The sequence below is a fragment of the Parasteatoda tepidariorum genome, chromosome 7 (assembly GCF_982258835.1).
Source record: "Parasteatoda tepidariorum strain Cologne lab strain chromosome 7, Ptep-v5.0, whole genome shotgun sequence".
Taxonomy (NCBI): Eukaryota; Metazoa; Arthropoda; class Arachnida; order Araneae; family Theridiidae; genus Parasteatoda; species Parasteatoda tepidariorum.
The window spans coordinates 33654296-33674038 of record NC_141761.1 but is presented as its reverse complement, the minus strand read 5'-3'; the positions used below and the strand labels follow the sequence as shown (position 1 = coordinate 33674038).

Here is a 19743-nt window from a genome sequence, read left to right as displayed (position 1 = left end):
TTTTTGTTGCTTATAACTCTCATGAAAAATGGAGTTCAGACTTCAAGCTCTTAGATATTCATTAGCTGAATACCCGTTCCTCGTATGAGATGGAAAAAAAGTAAGCAATAAACTTATCATTTTTTTCTTTTGAATTAAAATAGAAAATAAATAAATTTCGACTTACATTTCCCTGACAAACATTTCTTCAATAAACAACATATAGGAAAGCCAGTTTTCTTTTGGCAGGAAAGAGAGTATATTTCTCAGACAGTTAAATAGTTAAAATCTTTTGAAAATAATTTTCTTAGCTAAACGCAATTAAATCTGTATTAGGCGTATTATTAGCTAATATCCACATATCATATAATGTTGAAAATGGTTTTTATTATTATTTTTTTAATCGGTAATCAGCATGCCTTTCATTTACTTTTCAAAATTCATTGTTTCCCTATCAACTCAAATTGAATCGGGAAATATATGAAGTTAGAATATTGTGTGCTATTTGACCTAATTCACCTAACATATTTGAGCACTAATTTCTTAAAATATATTCAGCTATTTACAAAAATTGTTAAAGTAAAATTTATTCAGTAAGAAACGTACTTAAATTTGAAACTCTGAAGAACAAAAATATCCTAAAAGCTGATAATCTGAAAATAAATAAGAAGAAACACAATATTCAACAGACAAAAAATAAGTAATGAAAAATACAGATTTTTATTTGTAGCAAACTAAGCTCTGTTTTGTTTGAGATAAAAAAAAATTTAACTTAATATAATATTTGACAGAAATCTTTATCAAAATCGGCCTGCCAAATTCTACTTTAATCATAAGTTATGAGGTATTACACAATAATTTAGTGATATCGTGTATTTAGTATTGATTTATTCCATCAATAGACACAAAAATTTCAAAATCCTTTTGAAATTTATTTATCAAAGTTAAATGTAGTTTACAACTTTTGCTAATTACTGCATAACATCAAATTCGGGTTGAAATTTTTGCATAACGTCAAATTTAACTTAAAGCTTTTGCTTACTGCTGCATAACATCAAATTCGGCTTACAAGTTTCGCATTCTACTGCATAACATCAAATTCGGCTAAAAACTTTTTCATTCTACTGCATGACATCAAATTCGGCTTAAAACTTTTTCATTCTACTGCATGACATCAAATTCGGCTTAAAACTTTTTCATTCTACTGCATAACATCAAATTTGGCTTAAAACTTTTGGATTCTACTACATAACATCAAATTAGGGTTAAAACTTTTGAAATCTACTGCATAACATCAAATTCGGCTTAAAATTTTTTTATTCTACTGCATAACATCAAATTCAGCTTAAAACTTTCGCATTCTACTGCATAACATCAAATTAGGCTTAAAATTTTTGCTTCCTACTGCATAACATCTCATTCGGATCAAAATTTTTACATAACGACAAATTTAGCTTAAAGCTTTTGCTTACTATTGCATATCATCAAATTCGGATTAAAACTTTTGCATTCTACTGCTTAACATCAAATTCAGCTTAAACCTTTCGCATTCTACTGCATAACATCAAATTCAGCTTAAAACTTTTGCTTACTACTGCATAACATCTCATTCGGATTAAAATTTTTGCATAACGACAAATTCAGCTTAAAGCTTTTGCTTACTGCTGCATAACATCTAATTCGGCTTAAACCTTTTGCATTCTACAGCATAGCTTCAAATTCAGCTTAAAGCTTATGCTTACTGCTGCATAACATCAAATTCGGATTATAACTTCTGTTTACTACTGCATATCATTTTACATCAATTAAGTACAATGATTAATGTTCCTGTATATGTAATTTTATTTTCCATTGTTCATAGATTTGGGTTATTACTGGATGGATTTTTTCTATCCTGTGCTTCATCGCAGTCACAGGTGCAGTATTTTTACCGATAAAAGACTTGAGAATTATTACATTCTATAACATTGGTAGAATTTCTGCCATGGCTTTTATAACTAGTTGGATACTATACTCCTGTGAGGCTGGTCATGGAGGTAATATATATTTTTTTTATCATATGTATAATAAAAAAAGGAAAAAAAATGTGTGGGTGATTCTTTTTAAACATGACAATTCAGACCAAAATATTTCTTCAAATTTGAAGTCTTCAAAACAATCTAAATTTTTTTTGTATACTTTTTTATGTACACTTATTAATATCTTACAGACAGCAGTGTAGTTTATTGACATTTGCTCGAGAAAAAAAATTAAATAGAAATTCACTAAATCCTGAATGACGGGAAAATGACATATTAGCTTAGAAGTTTAAAAAGCAGTCATTTTAAGTTAATAGTAAGTAATTCAACTTAAGCCCTTATGTTAGATGAACCACAAATTGCTTAAATTAATTCTTTTTATCCACTGTAGATAGAATCACAAAAAAAATTTTGCTGATATGTACGGAATAAAATTGTGTATAATAATCAATTATTAAATAAATAAATAACTTTGATTACATCCCCAAGCATATTACAATCATACATAAACTTGTATTAAGTTAATATTTTGCTTTCCCTCCTTACAGTATTAGTTAAAAAAAATTCTGGCAACACTTCAATGTCCTGGCATTCATAAGCCAGAAAAATGACAACCTGGATAATGAAAAATTCACCAATTTATAGCATATAACTTTACTTTAATTTAATATTTTGGCCTAAGGCGTTTATATTCTGCAGAAAACAACAGGATTTCTTAAAATAACTCACATAAATCTATGTAGTTTATGTTATTACTTATTTCAAGAAGCCAGGGAAATGACAACACAAAAGCCTACTCACCTTGAAAAAATTTTTGAAATAGATTTCGAAATAGAAAATTGGTTCTTTATTCATGCAACAAGACATGTTCATGTAGGAGGGTATCTAATCAATCTATTAACGTAAGATATTGATTGCTGGCTCTATCTTTTTTGGTTATAAACCACTAAATAAAAGTAGCCAGGAAAATGACAGATTTTCTTGGGACAAGCAAATTATTGACAGAAAAAAATTAATTTAAACGAAGTTTTTGCAAATAATACCCTCTGCGTATATTCTAGAAATGCTTACACCGGTTGAGATAAAAAAAATTAGATAATGAAAAATTTACAGGAAGTTTTTAAACTAGTTATTATTGGAAACACTGTTTGGGACATGCCAGGAAAATGACATTCTGAAGTTCAATTAAATTTTTTAACTATACAAAACAGTCAATGCTAGTGAAAAGTCATTTTAAAATGCTAACAGCAATGCTATTGATTAGTAATTTTAAAAAAAAGTTCTTTAAGCATTATAGTATTAGATCTTGGAGCAAGGGACAATAAATTGTCATATTTCGTAAGAATCACCCATGTACGTCTTGCTTATAACTCCAGAGCCGCTTATGCAAACGTCTAGAAATCTTCACAGCAAATTAAGGGAAGGAATTTATGCCACCAATTTTCTAAAATACACTTACAAATTTCAGTTTGTTCGCTCGAGAGAAATGCTTAAAAAATGAATTTTTCTTAGTGGTTTGGCATTAGCCATTACTATAAACTGGAGACAATTTTTTTTTTCAAACATTTGAAAGACAGCACCTGTGGTGTTTGCTGAGATGAAAGCTGTATTTAATCAAAAACGGAATTCATTGTTCCTTTTTTACTCTTTTTATTTCTTTATGTAAGATAAGCTCAAGGATAAGCGTAAATTACGGCGTCAAAACAGTATTTTTAAAGTTATCTGAAACAATATGTGTATTTTATTTAGAGCTGCCACTTAATACAAAATCGGTCGAATAGCTTCTAAATTACTACATTTTAAAAAAGTCGTATATCTAAAACTTTATTTCTCAAGAACTATTTAGCCGATTTGGTTACAAATTTCTATTTTTTCCATTTAAAATTGCATTTTTTAACATAACGTGCAAATGTGTATATCTTGCAATTAATTTTTTTTTAACTATTGCAAAATATAATAAATTAGTATTACATTTATTTTTACTACACAGAAATCAAAAGAATAAGAAGATGCGTAGAAACATGCGCAAGAACATGCATGATGAAATGAAAAAAATGTAACATTCGGTAATTAGCATGAGAATCTTTAACTGGTAAATTTGTAGTAAAAACTATCATATGGACAGCTCTACAGACAGCATAAATGAAATACAGAGATGAAAATTGACGGGATAAAAGGGCCATATTTGTTTAGAAACTCAACACGAGGTTTTTTTTTTCTTTCGAAATTCAAATTTGTTTAAAAGTTATTGAAATTTTTTCTGACTTTCTGACTTTACGTTGCATTTTGTTTAGCGGTGCAATGGCTATAAAACTTAAAAACTTGAAATTATGATGGATAAAGAAAAATGTACAGGAAGTATGGCCGAATGAAAAAAGCTAACATTTGAGAATTGTTAAAATTGTTGAAAAAAATATCAAGCGAGATGATCTGCTACCCGGTAAAATATAATAAGCTACGAAATTTGACATGCTGAAAAAGCCATATTTTCGTTGACAATAATGCATAACTCTTTCTATATATATTTTTTTTTCCTTTTTTCAATTTTCTTTTTTTTTGTTACTTTTGACGCGAAAATGCCATCAAGAAGCCAAGAAGTTAAAAAATTTTTCATGCTGGAGCATACAAGTTGAACATCTCGAGAAAAAGGCAAAACATTTTTTCTAGAATGCGTAAATAGTCAGTTTTGACATCAAAACGAAAAAAAGAAAAACAACCGCAACTAAAAGCACTTAAAATAGAACAACTTTTAAACAAACTGCTATTTCATATCGAAACATTTTAACTTTGCTGTTTTTAAGCGGGCTGCAGATCAGGTGTTTTGTACTTTTTACGTACAAGTTACACAATTCTCGAATTCGTGATCGAATTTTAATTTATTTCCATCTCTTTTCTGCATTTTTCTAGATTCAGTGTGATTTTAAATTTGATAGTTTTTGCACAAATCTTCAAAATGTAACGTAAAAAAAAGAGTGAAAAAACTGACGATAAAAAAAACACTTATAATTTCAATAAACTTTCGAGCCATTAATAACAAAGCCATTTATATTGCAGTAATTTTCGAACAAATTAAAAAAACGAAGCATGGTGCTATATTTAAAAGCAAGTATGGCAATTTCAGCGAGTTAAATTTCTACGGGCTATGGAGTCTCTAGTGATAATTTTTACTGCAACTTTTCCAGTTAATAATGTCCAAACTAACAATCAATTGGATTTTTGTATCTGTCGTATTTTCTAAGCATTTTTCGACACGCCGTCGTACTTTTTGCTGAAAAAAGTACAGAAAAAAATGAAACATAAAATTTAACATAGAATCGAACTATCTCTTCTGTGCTTTCTTATAGACCCAGTGTGATTTCAAGTTTTTAAGTCAGATAGTTTTTCCAGAACTCTTCTAAATGCAACGTAAAAAGAAAAGCGTGGAAAAACTGACGAGAAAAAAACACTTATAATTACAATGACTTTCGAACAAATTTAAATTCGTCCATCCTGCACCCTACATACTTTTATAAACGTTATGGAAATTTTAAATTTTTAAGTCCTAAAAAAGTGAGGAAAATAGCAAGAAAAGCATTTAATATTGCAGTAACTTTCGAACAAATTAAAATAAAGAAGTATGGTGCTATATTTATAAGCAAGTATGGCAATTTCAAATTTCTACCGGCTCTGGAGCTTCACTCTTGATATTGTTTACTACAAGTTAACCAGTTATTAATGCTCAAACTAACAATCAATTGGATATTGTTTTCTGTCGTATTTCCTAAGCATTTTTCGACACGCCGCCGTTACACGCCTGTTTGCTTTTACACTTAAGTCTTATAACTTCATCGCAACAGAACAGAATGAAACGTAAAATTGTGAGCACTGCGCCTCTCCCACAGTGGAAAGGCGCAGTGCTCACAATTTTTCAACATAGTTAGAAAGTTTGTATATTAATGCATTTATTTTGGTTCTGGCATTTTGCAAAAATGCCTTTTAATAAAATTTGCAAGTATCCCACACGTTGCAAATTTGTCCCACTGGGGATACTTTATACTTTAATTTTTCAAATTAATATTCCTCAATTTTTAACTCCGACTATATCTTTGCTTCCAAAATTTTTTTTATTTGCAGTTGTATCTTCAATAGAACAGAGATGTTACGCAGTTAATAAAAAATTTCAAATGGTGGATTATAGACGTTTTACTCGTGACCAAGCAAATTAATTATTTTTCTTTAATAAAAAGATGCCGTTCAACTGTATACTCGTTGCATTGTGCTGGAAAATTGAAAAATACTTTATTAATTTTAGATAAAGATACTTGGTTTTTCAAAAATATTAAATATAACTCAGTAAATAAACCATCTGAATCACAGCAACTGAAACCAATATATTGAAATTTTAATTAATTTCAAAAAAACAGTATTTCTTTTAACACGGTAAAAAGGGTTTGACCAAAATAACAATTAATTAATCCTTAAATGGGCCCTTTATTTCTAGTAAAGGTAAATAAAAGTATTTTTTGAATTGAAATTGTTTTAAGAACTGTAATTGATATAAAAAAAAGCTCATTTAGTTTATAAAAATGCCATTTTTTTGGCGCTAAATATATTTAACATGACCTATTAGGAACTTACTGATTTTTATTTTTATTTATTTATAAAATAAATTCCTTAAATGCTAAAAACTTCAAAAGGAATTATGTATTTTATAACTTTTATACGTTTTTTAAAAGTGACAAATGGTTACCAATTTTATTCAAACTCACTTCAAGAAAGCTGAAGTTATTGAAAAATGGAAACCTAAATTAAAAGTGGTGAAACGTGTGGTAAGTATACTTACCACGGCCTTCAAAAGGGTTAAAGTCGCTTTTTAAGTTCTAAGCTAAAGAAAGTAGAAAACTTTTAAATTGTCTTTAAAAGGGATTTTAATCTATTTTTATTACCAATTGGATATTAAAATTGTTACCTTAAATTCAGTTGCAAACGTACTAAAATTAATTTGAAAAATATAATAGTGGCCAATTTCATTTATTTGTACGAGTTTTAATTCATTTTCAATTATTCTGAATTTCTTATTCTGCATTCCGAAATTAAAACAATACTTTATTATAGTGTTTTATAATATTATCAGTGCTTTTTTCACATTTTAATTTTTTGGGAACTTTGTTTCTGTTTTGTTTTGTCGCACTGTACAAAACAAATTAATCTACTTTTTATAAATATTATTTATAGGTGTTGTCAACAAAATACTTTCTTCGAAGGCATTCCTTCCACTAAGTCGTATAAGTTATACCATTTACATAGTGCACCCTTTATATTTGATATTTAGGGATGCTATTAATGCTGAAAGATATTACATGGATAGAATTTCCCAAGTAAGTTTGCTTTATATTCTTGCACCAGAAAATGTGTTTAGCATGGTTTTTAAAATCTCTTTCTCCAAGGAAAATAAAAAAGCCACAATTTAAGTCACACTTGAAGGAAAATATAATTTAAACTGTATTCTCGCTGTGAGAATTTTCTGGGCTGTAGAACGGACAAATAACTGAAATATTTTAAAGTTAAACTTTTTGAAAAACACCAATTTCTTACATTTTTCCACCCAGATGAAAATTATCAAAACCATATCATGTTCACTTTTTTTTGCAATTTCTTATGAGTTCAGCTCATGAATAAAGTTGTTAAATATTAAAAAATTAAACCACAAATGCTTCTCAATTTTTTTTTCAGAATTGTGGCTTTTTTTCCATATTGACATTATAGCTTTTATATATATATATATATATATATATATATATATATATATATATATATATATATATATATATATATATATATATATATATATATATATATATATATATATATATATATATATATATATATATATATATATATATATATATTAATATATATTAATATATATATATAAAAATAGTGAGGAGGATATATATATAATGCTATTTGTGTTATCTTCAAAATGAAGATAAAACAAAGTAAAATTACAGACCAATGAAAAAAAGGGGGAGGGAAGAAAATTAATAATAAAAATAACAAAAACTGGAGAAAGAAAATCCGAGAAAAAGGGATAGAATTCTTTTAAAAAATCCGGAAAATGAAAGATATAATCCTTTCATCAGCCCACACGATTACATTCGCAAGAAAGAGTGCTTTCTACTATTGTATCAATACAGCCAAAGCAAAATATATCAATACAATAGTGTGAGGAGCACTCAACAAATTTTACAAAAATTACAACAAATAAAATAGAACACAATGAGTATATATATGTATATATATATATATATATATATATATATATATATATATATATATATATATATATATATATATATATATATATATATATATATATATATATATATATATATATATATATATATATATATATATATATATATATATATATATATATATAAATATATATATATATATATATATTAAAGACAAGCGTACTAATCGAGGTAAACGGGGTTCAAGAAGTAATAGAAACTCTCTTAATAGTGACAAATTAAATATAAAATTTCTTTCTAATATGGAAAATGACTTTAATAAACAATATAGCATTAAACCAATTAAAGATTTTGTCTTCTCCCTTAAGAATTATGAAATATATAAGTTCCACGATCTTATTATTAACTTTTCTTTCATTAATTTACATTTCAAAATTCTCTGTTTCGATCTTATAAAAGCCAAAATGAGCAAAATTTTGCCTAATAAAAAGAAAAGTTTGGATAATTTATATTTCGTTATTAACTTTCAAAATCCTATTTTCGATAAGATCAAATTTCACAAAATTTTTGAAAATTTTAAAGCTTTATTTCCATTAAAAGATTTTAACATTATTAAAAGTTTTAAATATAACAAATCTCTTGGTAGAACCATATTTAACTATAATAATATAAGCAAAAATATAGGGAGTATTAATATATCCGATTATGAATGTCACTGTGAGGAGGATAAATATTTTGATTTTGTTGATAAACATCATAAACATATTATTACTGGTAATTTAAATATTATAGAAAACTTGGAACTTAGGAGTTTAATGATAAAAGGCACAAAGTTTAGACCCATTTACCGTATATCAATCAATAAGATTCTAAAATACTTTCTTAATGATCTCAATAGTTTTTGTTTAAAGATATCAAATAGATTCTCTTTACCTTTAGGTATGCTAACAGAATGGAAATGGGGAGTTTATTATTACTTTAAAAACATTATTTTCAATAATAAGGATAATTTAAATAAGTATAACAATTCAACAAATTTTTCTCTTCGATTTGTTCAATCAATTAAGCAACTTCAAAAAAATTTTGTAATTACTCCCATAGACAAAGCTAACAATAATTATGCTATATTCTGTAAAAAATTCTATGCTGAACTTTTAAATACGGAATTAAAAAATAGTAAAAATTTTGAACTTAGTAATTTCAATAATAATATTGTCATTAAAAAAATTTTAGCTTTTTACAAGAGATTAAAAATTAAAATTAGCAATATACAATTTCCTTACTTAATTATCAGTCCTAAATTTCATAAAATTCCAGTAAAATTTAGAACTATCACATGTGGGTCTAATACTTATTTAACTACACCTGGCACCCTTTTCTCTAACTACTTAAATAAGATTATTAACTATATTACAAAAGAAGGTTTCTCTTGGATTGTCACTAATAATCAACCGATTTTAGATTTCATTAAACATAATAAAATTAATTCTATTGCGACTTTTGATTTCCAGGATCTTTTCAATAGCATTCCCCTTTCTAAACTAAAAGATGTCCTTTTGAATTATTACCATGATTTTAAAAATATCCTTTGTTGCGATTTTGATTATTGGGAAATTCTGATTAATCTTTGTCTTTTTAATAATTGTCTTTACAATGGAAGGGATATTTTTCTTCAAATTAATGGAATAACACAGGGATCTAATTCTTCATCTCTCTTAGCTAACTTATTTTTGCATTATTATGAAAAAAATTTTACTCTTAGTATTAAATTTGTTTTTAGATATATTGTTGATTTAATTATCTTTAATTTCCTAGATTTTACTGTTTTATTGAGTGATATATACACTGAGGAATTAATCTTACTTCGTAATCATGATGATAATATTAATTTCAATTTTTTGGATTTGGGTATTATGAAGATTGAAAATATCTGCTTTGTTGATTTATACGATGAAAGAAATGATTTTAATTTTAATATTAACAAACTAGTTACTTGGAATTCTAATGTTCTATTTAATGTTCTATTAATTCATCTATTTAAATACCACTTTTAATGAAATGAACAGAATTAAAAGAATATGTAGTAATATTTATTTATCCAAAAAACAAATCGATAAACTCTTTCAAAATCTGATAAAAAACAATGGATACCCAACTAATGTAATAAAATTATATATAAAATCATTGAATTAATCGTATATTTTGGTGGATATATTTATTAAACATTTTTTTGTTAATTTTTATGATTTTCCCATGTGCAAATCCATTTCAGGTAAATCTATTGCCAAAATTATTTCTTTGTTAATTTGTATAATTTTTCCATGTGCAAATCCATTTCGGGCAAATCCGTGGATAAAATTGTTTGCTAAAAATTTCTTTATTAATTTATACAATTTTCCATGTGCAAATCCATTTCGGGCAAATCCGTGGCTAAAATTATCTACTAAGGTTTTTTCTTTGTTAATTTTTCCATGTGCAAATCCGTGTCAAAATTATCTATTGAAAGAATTTTTTCTTTGATAATTTAAATAATTTTTCTATGTGCTAATCCATATCGTCCAAATCCAAGGCTAAAATTATCTGCAAAACAGGCAATTTATGTTTCTCTTTTCTATTTTGTGCTTTTTCTTAAATGGACATCTATCTTCTAAAACTATTTATGATAAATTTTTAAAATTATCCAGTATAATATTACCTTGCGCACATCCATTTCGGGCCCATCCTTGGTAACTAACAAATCAAAACTCAGAATAACAAATCACTTCAACAGTGCAGTAAGTACGACACTTTAAAACCCTCTTGTTACACTCAATTTGCGCTTTTGTTTTCATCTTTTGTTTTCATATTTTGTAATCTGGCAATCTTTCTGCGAAAACATTTTTAAATCATTCTTGAAAAATATCCGTCCATGTAAGTTGAACTGATTTTGCTGCTCGCTTTATAGTCCCCCCTTTTTAATGTTTTTTATTTTATTTTATTATCTGTTTTTACATGTTATTTTTACTTATTTCATTTGTTGTAATTTTTTAAAAAATTTTTTTGAGTGCTCCTCACACTATTGTATTAATTTATTTTGTTTTGGCTTTATTGATACAATATCAGGAAGCACTCTGATTTGCGGATATAATCGTGTGGGCTGAAGAAAAGATTATATCCTTTTTTTTCCGGTTTTTTAATTAACATTTCATGATTTTTTTTTAATTTTTTCTTTTTATTTATTATTATTATTATTTTTAATAAACTGTTGTTTGTTATTCTTTACTTATTATTCCCCCCCCCCTTTTTTTTCATATGTCTATTAGTTTTCTTTGTTTTATTCTTCGTTATGAACTTATATACTTATATATATATATATATATATATATATATATATATATATATATATATATATATATATATATATATATATATATATATGTATATATATATATATATATTTGTGGAATAACACAAATACCAAATTAATGGAATACCACAAGGATCTAATTATTCATCTCTCTTAGCTAGCTTATTTTTGCATTATTATGAAAAAAATTATACTCTGAGTATTAAATTTGTTTTTAGATATATTGATGACTTAGTTATCTTTAATTTCCAAGATTTTACTGTTTTATTGAGTGATATATACACTGAGGAATTAATCTTACTTCGTAATCATGATGATAATATTAATTTCAATTTTTTGGATTTGGGTATTATGAAGATTGAAAATATCTGCTTTGTTGATTTATACGATGAAAGAAATGATTTTAATATTAATAAACTAGTTACTTGGAATTCTAATGTTTCTAGGAGCATCTATTTAAATACCACTTTTAATGAAATGAACAGAATTAAAAGAATATGTAGTAATATTTATTTATCCAAAAAACAAATCGATAAACTCTTTCAAAATCTGATAAAAAAACAATGGATACCCAACTAATGTAATAAAATTTTATATAAAATCATTGAATTAATCGTATATTTTGGTGGATATATTTACTAAACATTTTTTTTTTTTAAATTTTATGATCTTCCCATGTGAAAATCCATTTCTGGCCAAAATTCATTGCCAAAATTATTTACTAAATAATTTCTTTGCCAGCCTTGCATTTCAATGCCAGCCTAAAAAATTTTTGCATATCAGACAATTTAAATAAGGTAGCATGAGTTTCAAAATTTTCAAACCAAGAATTTATATTTTCGTGTTTTTCTCCTTTAAAAATAGGAGTAACTGCTTCAACATCAGCGAAATTAACTATTAATTTAGTTTCAGGTTCTCTATTATTTAAATCATTAATAGAATTTTGACTATAGGATGCCATATCTTTATCAGTATAAACATGAGTTTGTATTTCTTTATCAACATACATTTTAGTATTTAAACTAGCTTGTGTAAATTGACTTACACAATTTTTAATTGGTAAATGTGATTCAAAATCCGTTTGAGTTTGTTTACATTGAAATTGTTTAGTTTCCTCCTCATCTTCAGAGGGATTTTCAATTACTAAAGAATTTTTTAAAAAATTGAAATCGCATAAACAAGTTAAAATGTGTTTGGCAATTTCATCTTTATTTCCTTCACTGGAAATATTTAAAATGTCTGAAATTTTGACTAAGTCCGAAAAATTGAAAGTATTACAAATTTCTTGTAGTTTGTTTGAAAATTCTTCATCGTTTGGTTCAAAAGAAAATTCAGAAAAATTTAAAATTTTGTTACGGTTTAATCTAGAAAAATCATTTGGAAACAAAAGTTTAAATAATAACTTAATTTTGTTTGCCGTCACTAATTTAATTGACGTTTGAATCACATTTATTTCCTTTAAAAGCATTTTAGATGCACAATAATACAATACTATATCATAATGTTATATATAAAAAAAAATATATAAACACAAGAAATACAAGCTAAATCTTAATAATACTCTATTCCATTATTCAAAATAAAATATTTAAATTACTACTCATATCCAATATTACTAAAATATTTAAGCATAACATTGAGACAGATTAAAAAATGAGAGAGGAAAAAAAATATATCTACAGTCAATCCTTTTCATTTGACCTTCATCCATTTTTCGTTGACGAGAGACACAAAATATATCACTTTTTTTTTTCTTTCGCGCACTTAAATCGTAGCAATTCATGAATATTCATGATTAAAATTCGTGCACATTCTCTTTTGTTTTCCCTTTTTTAGAAAACAATTCTTGTAAGAGACTAATTCATATTTGAACCAAAGTGAAATTTCTTTTTGAGCACTAATGAACATCAGAACTCAATGGATGGGACACTGTAGGGTCATCGGATGGGATACTTTCACTGGTTTCAGGGGGACACTCTCCAGCATTCCAGGCGCGACGAGGTACCAGTAGTACGGGTGGAAAATCGCCATCCTTCCTTCCTTCAACGTTTTTTTCACTGCCGATTTTTTTCTCCTCCGGGGTTGATGGAAAATTTCAACGTAGCAGTCAGCCGGTCCAAAGATTTCCTCAGCAAGCAACTATGCTGCCGACTTGTAATAACAGGGCTCCAACCCTGTTATTAGTGTTGTATTTAGCTTGAAATAATTGCAGTCATAAGTCATCAGACGTTCTAAACAGGTTTATTAAATGTAGGCTGGCATTGCTAACAGTGGACGTCCAAGTTCCCTACGGGAGGGGAATGGACAAGACTCCGGACAATTCCGGCACAGCTTATCAGGATCACATTATGATGAAAAGGACACGCAAAACTATGCGCTCTTACGTTTTATACCAACATAGATTTGAAGTAAAAAGGCACATTCGTACATTCCTTGTATCCTTACGCATTAAGGAAAATCATTTCTGCTTCCTTATATGGAATTGAAAAAGGGCACGATTCTATAAATAACTCTTCCTTTGAAATATAAATCTATTTATATTTCAATGGTATGTTTTCAGCCTTGAATTCCCAAAATAGAATCTCTCGACGTTTATTCTTTAACAAAGACATTTAATGAAAACGAAAGAGTTTTAATTCTTTTATTAATACAAAAGTATTTATTATTTTTGTATTACATCCCCCCCAAAAAAAATTTTTGGCAAGTCAAAAAAAAAAAATTTTAGAATACTTTAAATTTAAAATTTTTAGGTTGGTACGAGTGTTTCTTTTTCCCTACTACAAACATCTTTTCAATTATGAGAAGAAAAAATATTATTTACAATGACAAAAATATGAAAAACATGATTATGCATTTTATCTATTTAGTAACTAAACAGAAAGAAGAATTAAACATATTCACAAAACTAATCTACTAAAATTTTCAAAAAAAAATTTTCACACAAAAACATACAAAACTTTTATGCAAAACAAACTGGACAACAAGTGTCATTTATTCAGAATTTAAGATTCTGTGTGGTTAATAGGGGTTATTTACTTTATGAAAATCTGTATTCCCCGTTAAAATGGAGGAAAACAGAATTTCATGAAGCACAGGGAAAATGAGAGATCCAGATTGGACAATATAAAAATAGTTTATAAAAATTTTTCTCACCTTACTGAGAAAAAAAAAGTTCAACTTGCATCGCCCTCACATCAAAATGATGTAAAGGTAAACATCTCCACACGTGATTCGGATCTCTCAAAAATATAGGGTTTACTTCTTCCTTTGAAGAAAGTAAAAAAAAATTCTTTTCCTTTGGACTCTATTCATGATTTAATTTCAACATTTGTGGGTTGTGATATTTCCTAAGCTTTGATACATGTACTATTTCAAAATTTTGTTTACTCAGCATATTCTTTTTATTTATTTTGTAATTAGTTTCTGAAATTTTTTGAAGAATTTTATACGGTCCACTAAAAGGAGGTGACAACTTCCTCGTATTAGGATAAGTAAATTCTTCAAACATAACTAATTCATCAGTTTTAAAATCTATATCTAAAAATCTAGGATCATAATAGATTTTATTTCTTTCATGATATTCTTTAGTTCTTCGAATTGCTATTTTTTTAGTTTCCTCAACAGGTGGATAGAATCCTTCATTTAAGGGATTTTCATAGGGGAGTCTACCATGCATGAGGTATGCAGGTGGAAATTTTGTAACAGAATGTGGAGTGAAGTTATAAGTATTAACTATATCTTTTAACATAGTAGGCCAGGGAGTTTTAGTAGGTTTTTCATTGATTTTACATTTTGAACTCGTAATTATTGTTTGACCAAGGCGTTCTACCTTGCCATTAGATTGCGGATGATGTGCAGTTGTCAATAATTGTTGAATTTTATTATGCTTCAAAAATTTTTTAAATTGAGAAGAAGTAAAGGCAGCGTTTCTATCACTCAACAAGGAATTAGGAATTTGATTTTGAAACATTTGATGTAAAAAATTTGTATAGGTTTCTGAGCTAATGGATTTTGATGCAAAAGCCCAAATGTATCTTGTGAGGTGGTCAATAATTAAAGAAAGAGAAAGAAATAATTGATTCTGAAAAATAATAAAAATATTTAATTATGGAAAAATGTTTCATGAGGATTAATCTAATTGGGAAGGAACTAATTGATTTTGAAAAATAATAAAAATATTTAATAATGGAAAGATGTTTCATGAGGATTAATCTAATTGGGAAGGAAATAATTAATTTTGAAAAATAAGTTTCTGCTTTGATTTTAGCTCATTTGCTTGCCATATTATTAAACATAAATTTTGCGTGCTACTTATGTGGTACAGTCAATTGTAACTCTTGTTACAATATAACAGGGTCTTAACTATGCATTATATAAATACAATATTTGGTGTGTTACGCTTCTGGCATTGCCAATTTTAATACTTGTGACAAAATTCCAGGTATTTTACTATGTATTAAATAAATGTAATATTTTGGTGAGGCATTATCAATTTTTATTGTGACATTATCAATTGTTATTCTCTTAAAAATGTTCCAGCACCTTTACTATGTATTATATGAATACAATATTTGGTGCGTTATTCCTGTGACACTGTCAACTGTAATACTTGTGACAATATTCCAGGTTGCACTATGTTCTATACGAATACAACTTTCAGTTTAAAATATGTCTTACTTTACTAAATCTGAAAATAACTAGTTTCTAAAAAGAATTTAAATGGTTTTCATAAAATCCAGACTCTTAGATGTTTCTGCTACCTTTGTGAAAAATAATTTGTTAAGTAATAAATAAACAACGAAAATACTTAAATAGTTAAAAAAAGTCGTTTGAATTACGTTGACATGAAAAAATAGATATGAAAAAAAGGAAAAAATTGATCTGTAAAAAATAGATAAAGAGTTATTTCATTTCATAAATACAAATGAGGAAGTTTTTTGTTTAAATGGGGCATAGGCCCAAATTTGAATAAAGTCTTATACTCTCACTATTTAGCATGATTTATGACATATTTACTCATATCGAAATAAAAGTTTCAAATTCATAAGCACTAACTTCTTTAAATGATGTATTTTAAAAATTATTACTTTTTAGAAAATTTAAATTCGCTTCTTTACCTGATTCATTTGTTCACTTTATTTTAAACAATGAACTTAGATTTCTTATTTTTCCTACAGTTATAAATTGTTCTTCTTTTTCAGATTGGAGAGTTCGTATTTTTTTTTCCGTTCGCTATAATTTTGGGCTTTCTCCAGTACATCATATTGGAAATTCCTTCCAATAAAATTATAAGTCTATTGAAAGAAAAATTTAGAAGTTCAACACCACACAAAGGCAGAAGGGAAGAACCTTTCAATAAAATTTATGATCCATTAAAGGAAAGAGTTACAAGTTCAACATCACCTAATGGCAGAACCTTTCAATAAAATTTAAGATGAATTAAAAGGAAGAACCAATGGCTCAACACCACCCAATGACACAATAGAAGGACCTTTTAATAAAATTTATCAATCATTGAAGGAAAGAGCTACAAGTTCAACACCGCCCGAAGCGAGAGCTCAAATCGGAAACTATATAGGGTTTAAAATAAAAATAGAGCATAAAATCGCCCTTTTAATTTCTGTATTGCAAATATTCAGGTCAGGAAAAAAACTAAGAAGCATCCGTCAGAAATCTGAACGGGTGATAAATTTTATTAAAATGCTTCATGATGTTAGAACAATATTGACATTACACGATGACTTTTTTTGTAAACATATGCTTTATTTACACTTTCATTGGCTAATGGCTGAGTTCAAAATTTACCTTGAATACTGGCATAGAGTTTCTCTAATTGCAGATTTACTGAAAAAGATTCTGTAAAAAAATAAAATACGATAAAATAATGTACTTTTAGAGAAATTCATACCAACGCCACATAAAATTGTATTTCCTTCAAACCTGATTTAAATCATCAGTTTGTTGTCAATAGCAACAAGACGTTTTTCTGTGCGACGTTGCGAGTGATACTCGACCTTAAAAAAATATCAGTGTAGGGTATACCGGGCAAATGTATACCGGGAAGAGGCCCTTGACCTTAAAAAAGCATCAGTGTAGGGTATTCCGCGCAAATGTATACCGGGCGGTGGCCCTTGACCTTAAAAAAACATCAGTGTAGGGTATACCGGGCAATGGCCCTAGACCTTAAAAAACATCAGTGTAGGGTATACCGGGCAAATGTATACCGGGCAATGGCACTTGACCTTAAAAAACTATTGCCCGGTATACATTTGTCCGGTATACCCTACACTGATGTTTTTTTAAGATCAAGGACCACTGCCCGGTATACATTTGCCCGATACTCCAAACACTGATGCTTCTTCTAATCTATCGTCAGTATGTACTAAAATATCGAATAAATGTAGTTATATCCACAAATAAATTAATATCAAATCGGATGTAATAAATATTTCGGACATTCATCAAAGCGACTATGTGATTGTCATCATTCACTGGTGAAAGTCAACAACCAACGATTTCGGTCATTCACAGTAGCATGCTCATCATTTACATAATAACCTCATCAGGACGTTTATTTTATACTTTGCTTAAATATCATCCGGCATTATATATAATGCCTAGGCAAAGTATGTAATGCTTCTCATATTTCATACTTGCCTAAAAACGTCAGGCATTATATATAATGCCGGCATTTCATATTTTGCCGGTCACATATATATATTTTACTGATATATATGAATATATGGATAACAGGGGAACCAAAACAGGGAAATGAAAAAAATATATTTTTAGAATTAAACAGGACTTATAAAGAAATAAATACCTAATTTATTTTAATAACTATGATTGCCTTACTTAATTTCCTAAAATAGTATCTTAGTTAACTGTCTATAATAGCTGAAGATACATTATGAGTTCACGTTATAATTTTTCTCTCATACATTTCTCACATACAATGTCTCACATACATTTTGACACTATTATAAAATAAATAATAAACGTGAGCAAAGTTATTTGCACAAAATTATGTTATTCCTTTTAACATAGAGAAACCGGATGTTGTAATATCGAAATATCTGTTTATATTTGTTGTATAATATTATTCATGAAATAAAGTGTATAGAGTCGAAAGCACATATTTTTCATTTGAAAACCTAAGCATAAAATAGAAAGATTTCTTTAATGACTTTCCGCCAAATTTTTTTATTAATATTTACACATTTATTTATTTTTTTAAGCGAATATTCACTAACAAAATTAAGAAACATAAAGAAAGTAATAAGTATGAATGCTTAAAAGATTATTTTATAACTTTAGAGACCTTAAGTTCATGCAATTTTTCATACTTAGCAATAAGATTTAAAGCTCAGAAGATCAACAAAAATTACGGAAGAAAACAAGTATTTTTGAATACCCTATGCTGGAAAATCAAGCAATAAACTTGTATTTTATATTGATCACTTTAGTTCTTGTTTTTAATAATTGCATTAAATTTCGTAAATCTAGAGTAAATATTTATGGAGATATGTACATTTTTTATTAAGAAAAACAAACTGTTCTTTGCTATAACTTTATAAATACTCAATGGAATCAAACAAAATTTTAGGAGCAATTTAAAATTAATTACAAAATTATTTATTTAAAAAATATTTTTAAAAATTTACTAAAAACTGCACAAGATATAGGTTTTTAAGGTAGTTCTTTTATACTGCAGAACGGAAAAAATTTAAAAGAAAAGCACATTTTTCTATTTCGTAATGAATCGTATTTGGCAACTAATGAAAAATGTTATTTGAATACCTTGTAAATTTAAAACGTTTGAAGCAATTTTCTAAGTAGTTTTTGTACTTTTTAAGAGAAAGCTCAAAATGATCAGGGGTTTTCTTGAAATTTCATTTTGTACTATTAAACAAGATTTATTAAAATGAGATCGACATCGTGGGGGATCGTTCCTCATAAAAGAATGTTTACTTTTGAGTGTTTTCTTTCCATATACCACCACATTTTGGCTTCCGAACGATTATTGCAAAGTATTTTCATTTGCTATTAATTTTGTTTTATGATGCAAAATAAAATCTGTGGAAAATCCCTGATCGTTTTAAATACTCAGAAATTGCTTAAAACTTTTTAAATTTTTAAGATATTCAAAACAATTTTTTCTCAT

General features: G+C 27.2%; 1 protein-coding gene across 1 annotated transcript in view; it reads left to right on the top strand.

Moving 5' to 3' along the window:
• Positions 1-17584, top strand: part of LOC107436170 (nose resistant to fluoxetine protein 6) — a 55625-nt gene extending 38041 nt beyond the window's left edge. Inside the window, exons 13-15 of the mRNA XM_087167646.1 lie at positions 1841-2015; positions 7212-7354; positions 16781-17584. Of these exons, the coding sequence (XP_087023772.1) occupies positions 1841-2015; positions 7212-7354; positions 16781-17005 (543 nt within the window). The 3' untranslated portion in view covers positions 17006-17584. The remainder of the gene's footprint in view (positions 1-1840; positions 2016-7211; positions 7355-16780) is intronic.
• The last annotated feature ends 2159 nt before the right edge of the window (positions 17585-19743 follow it).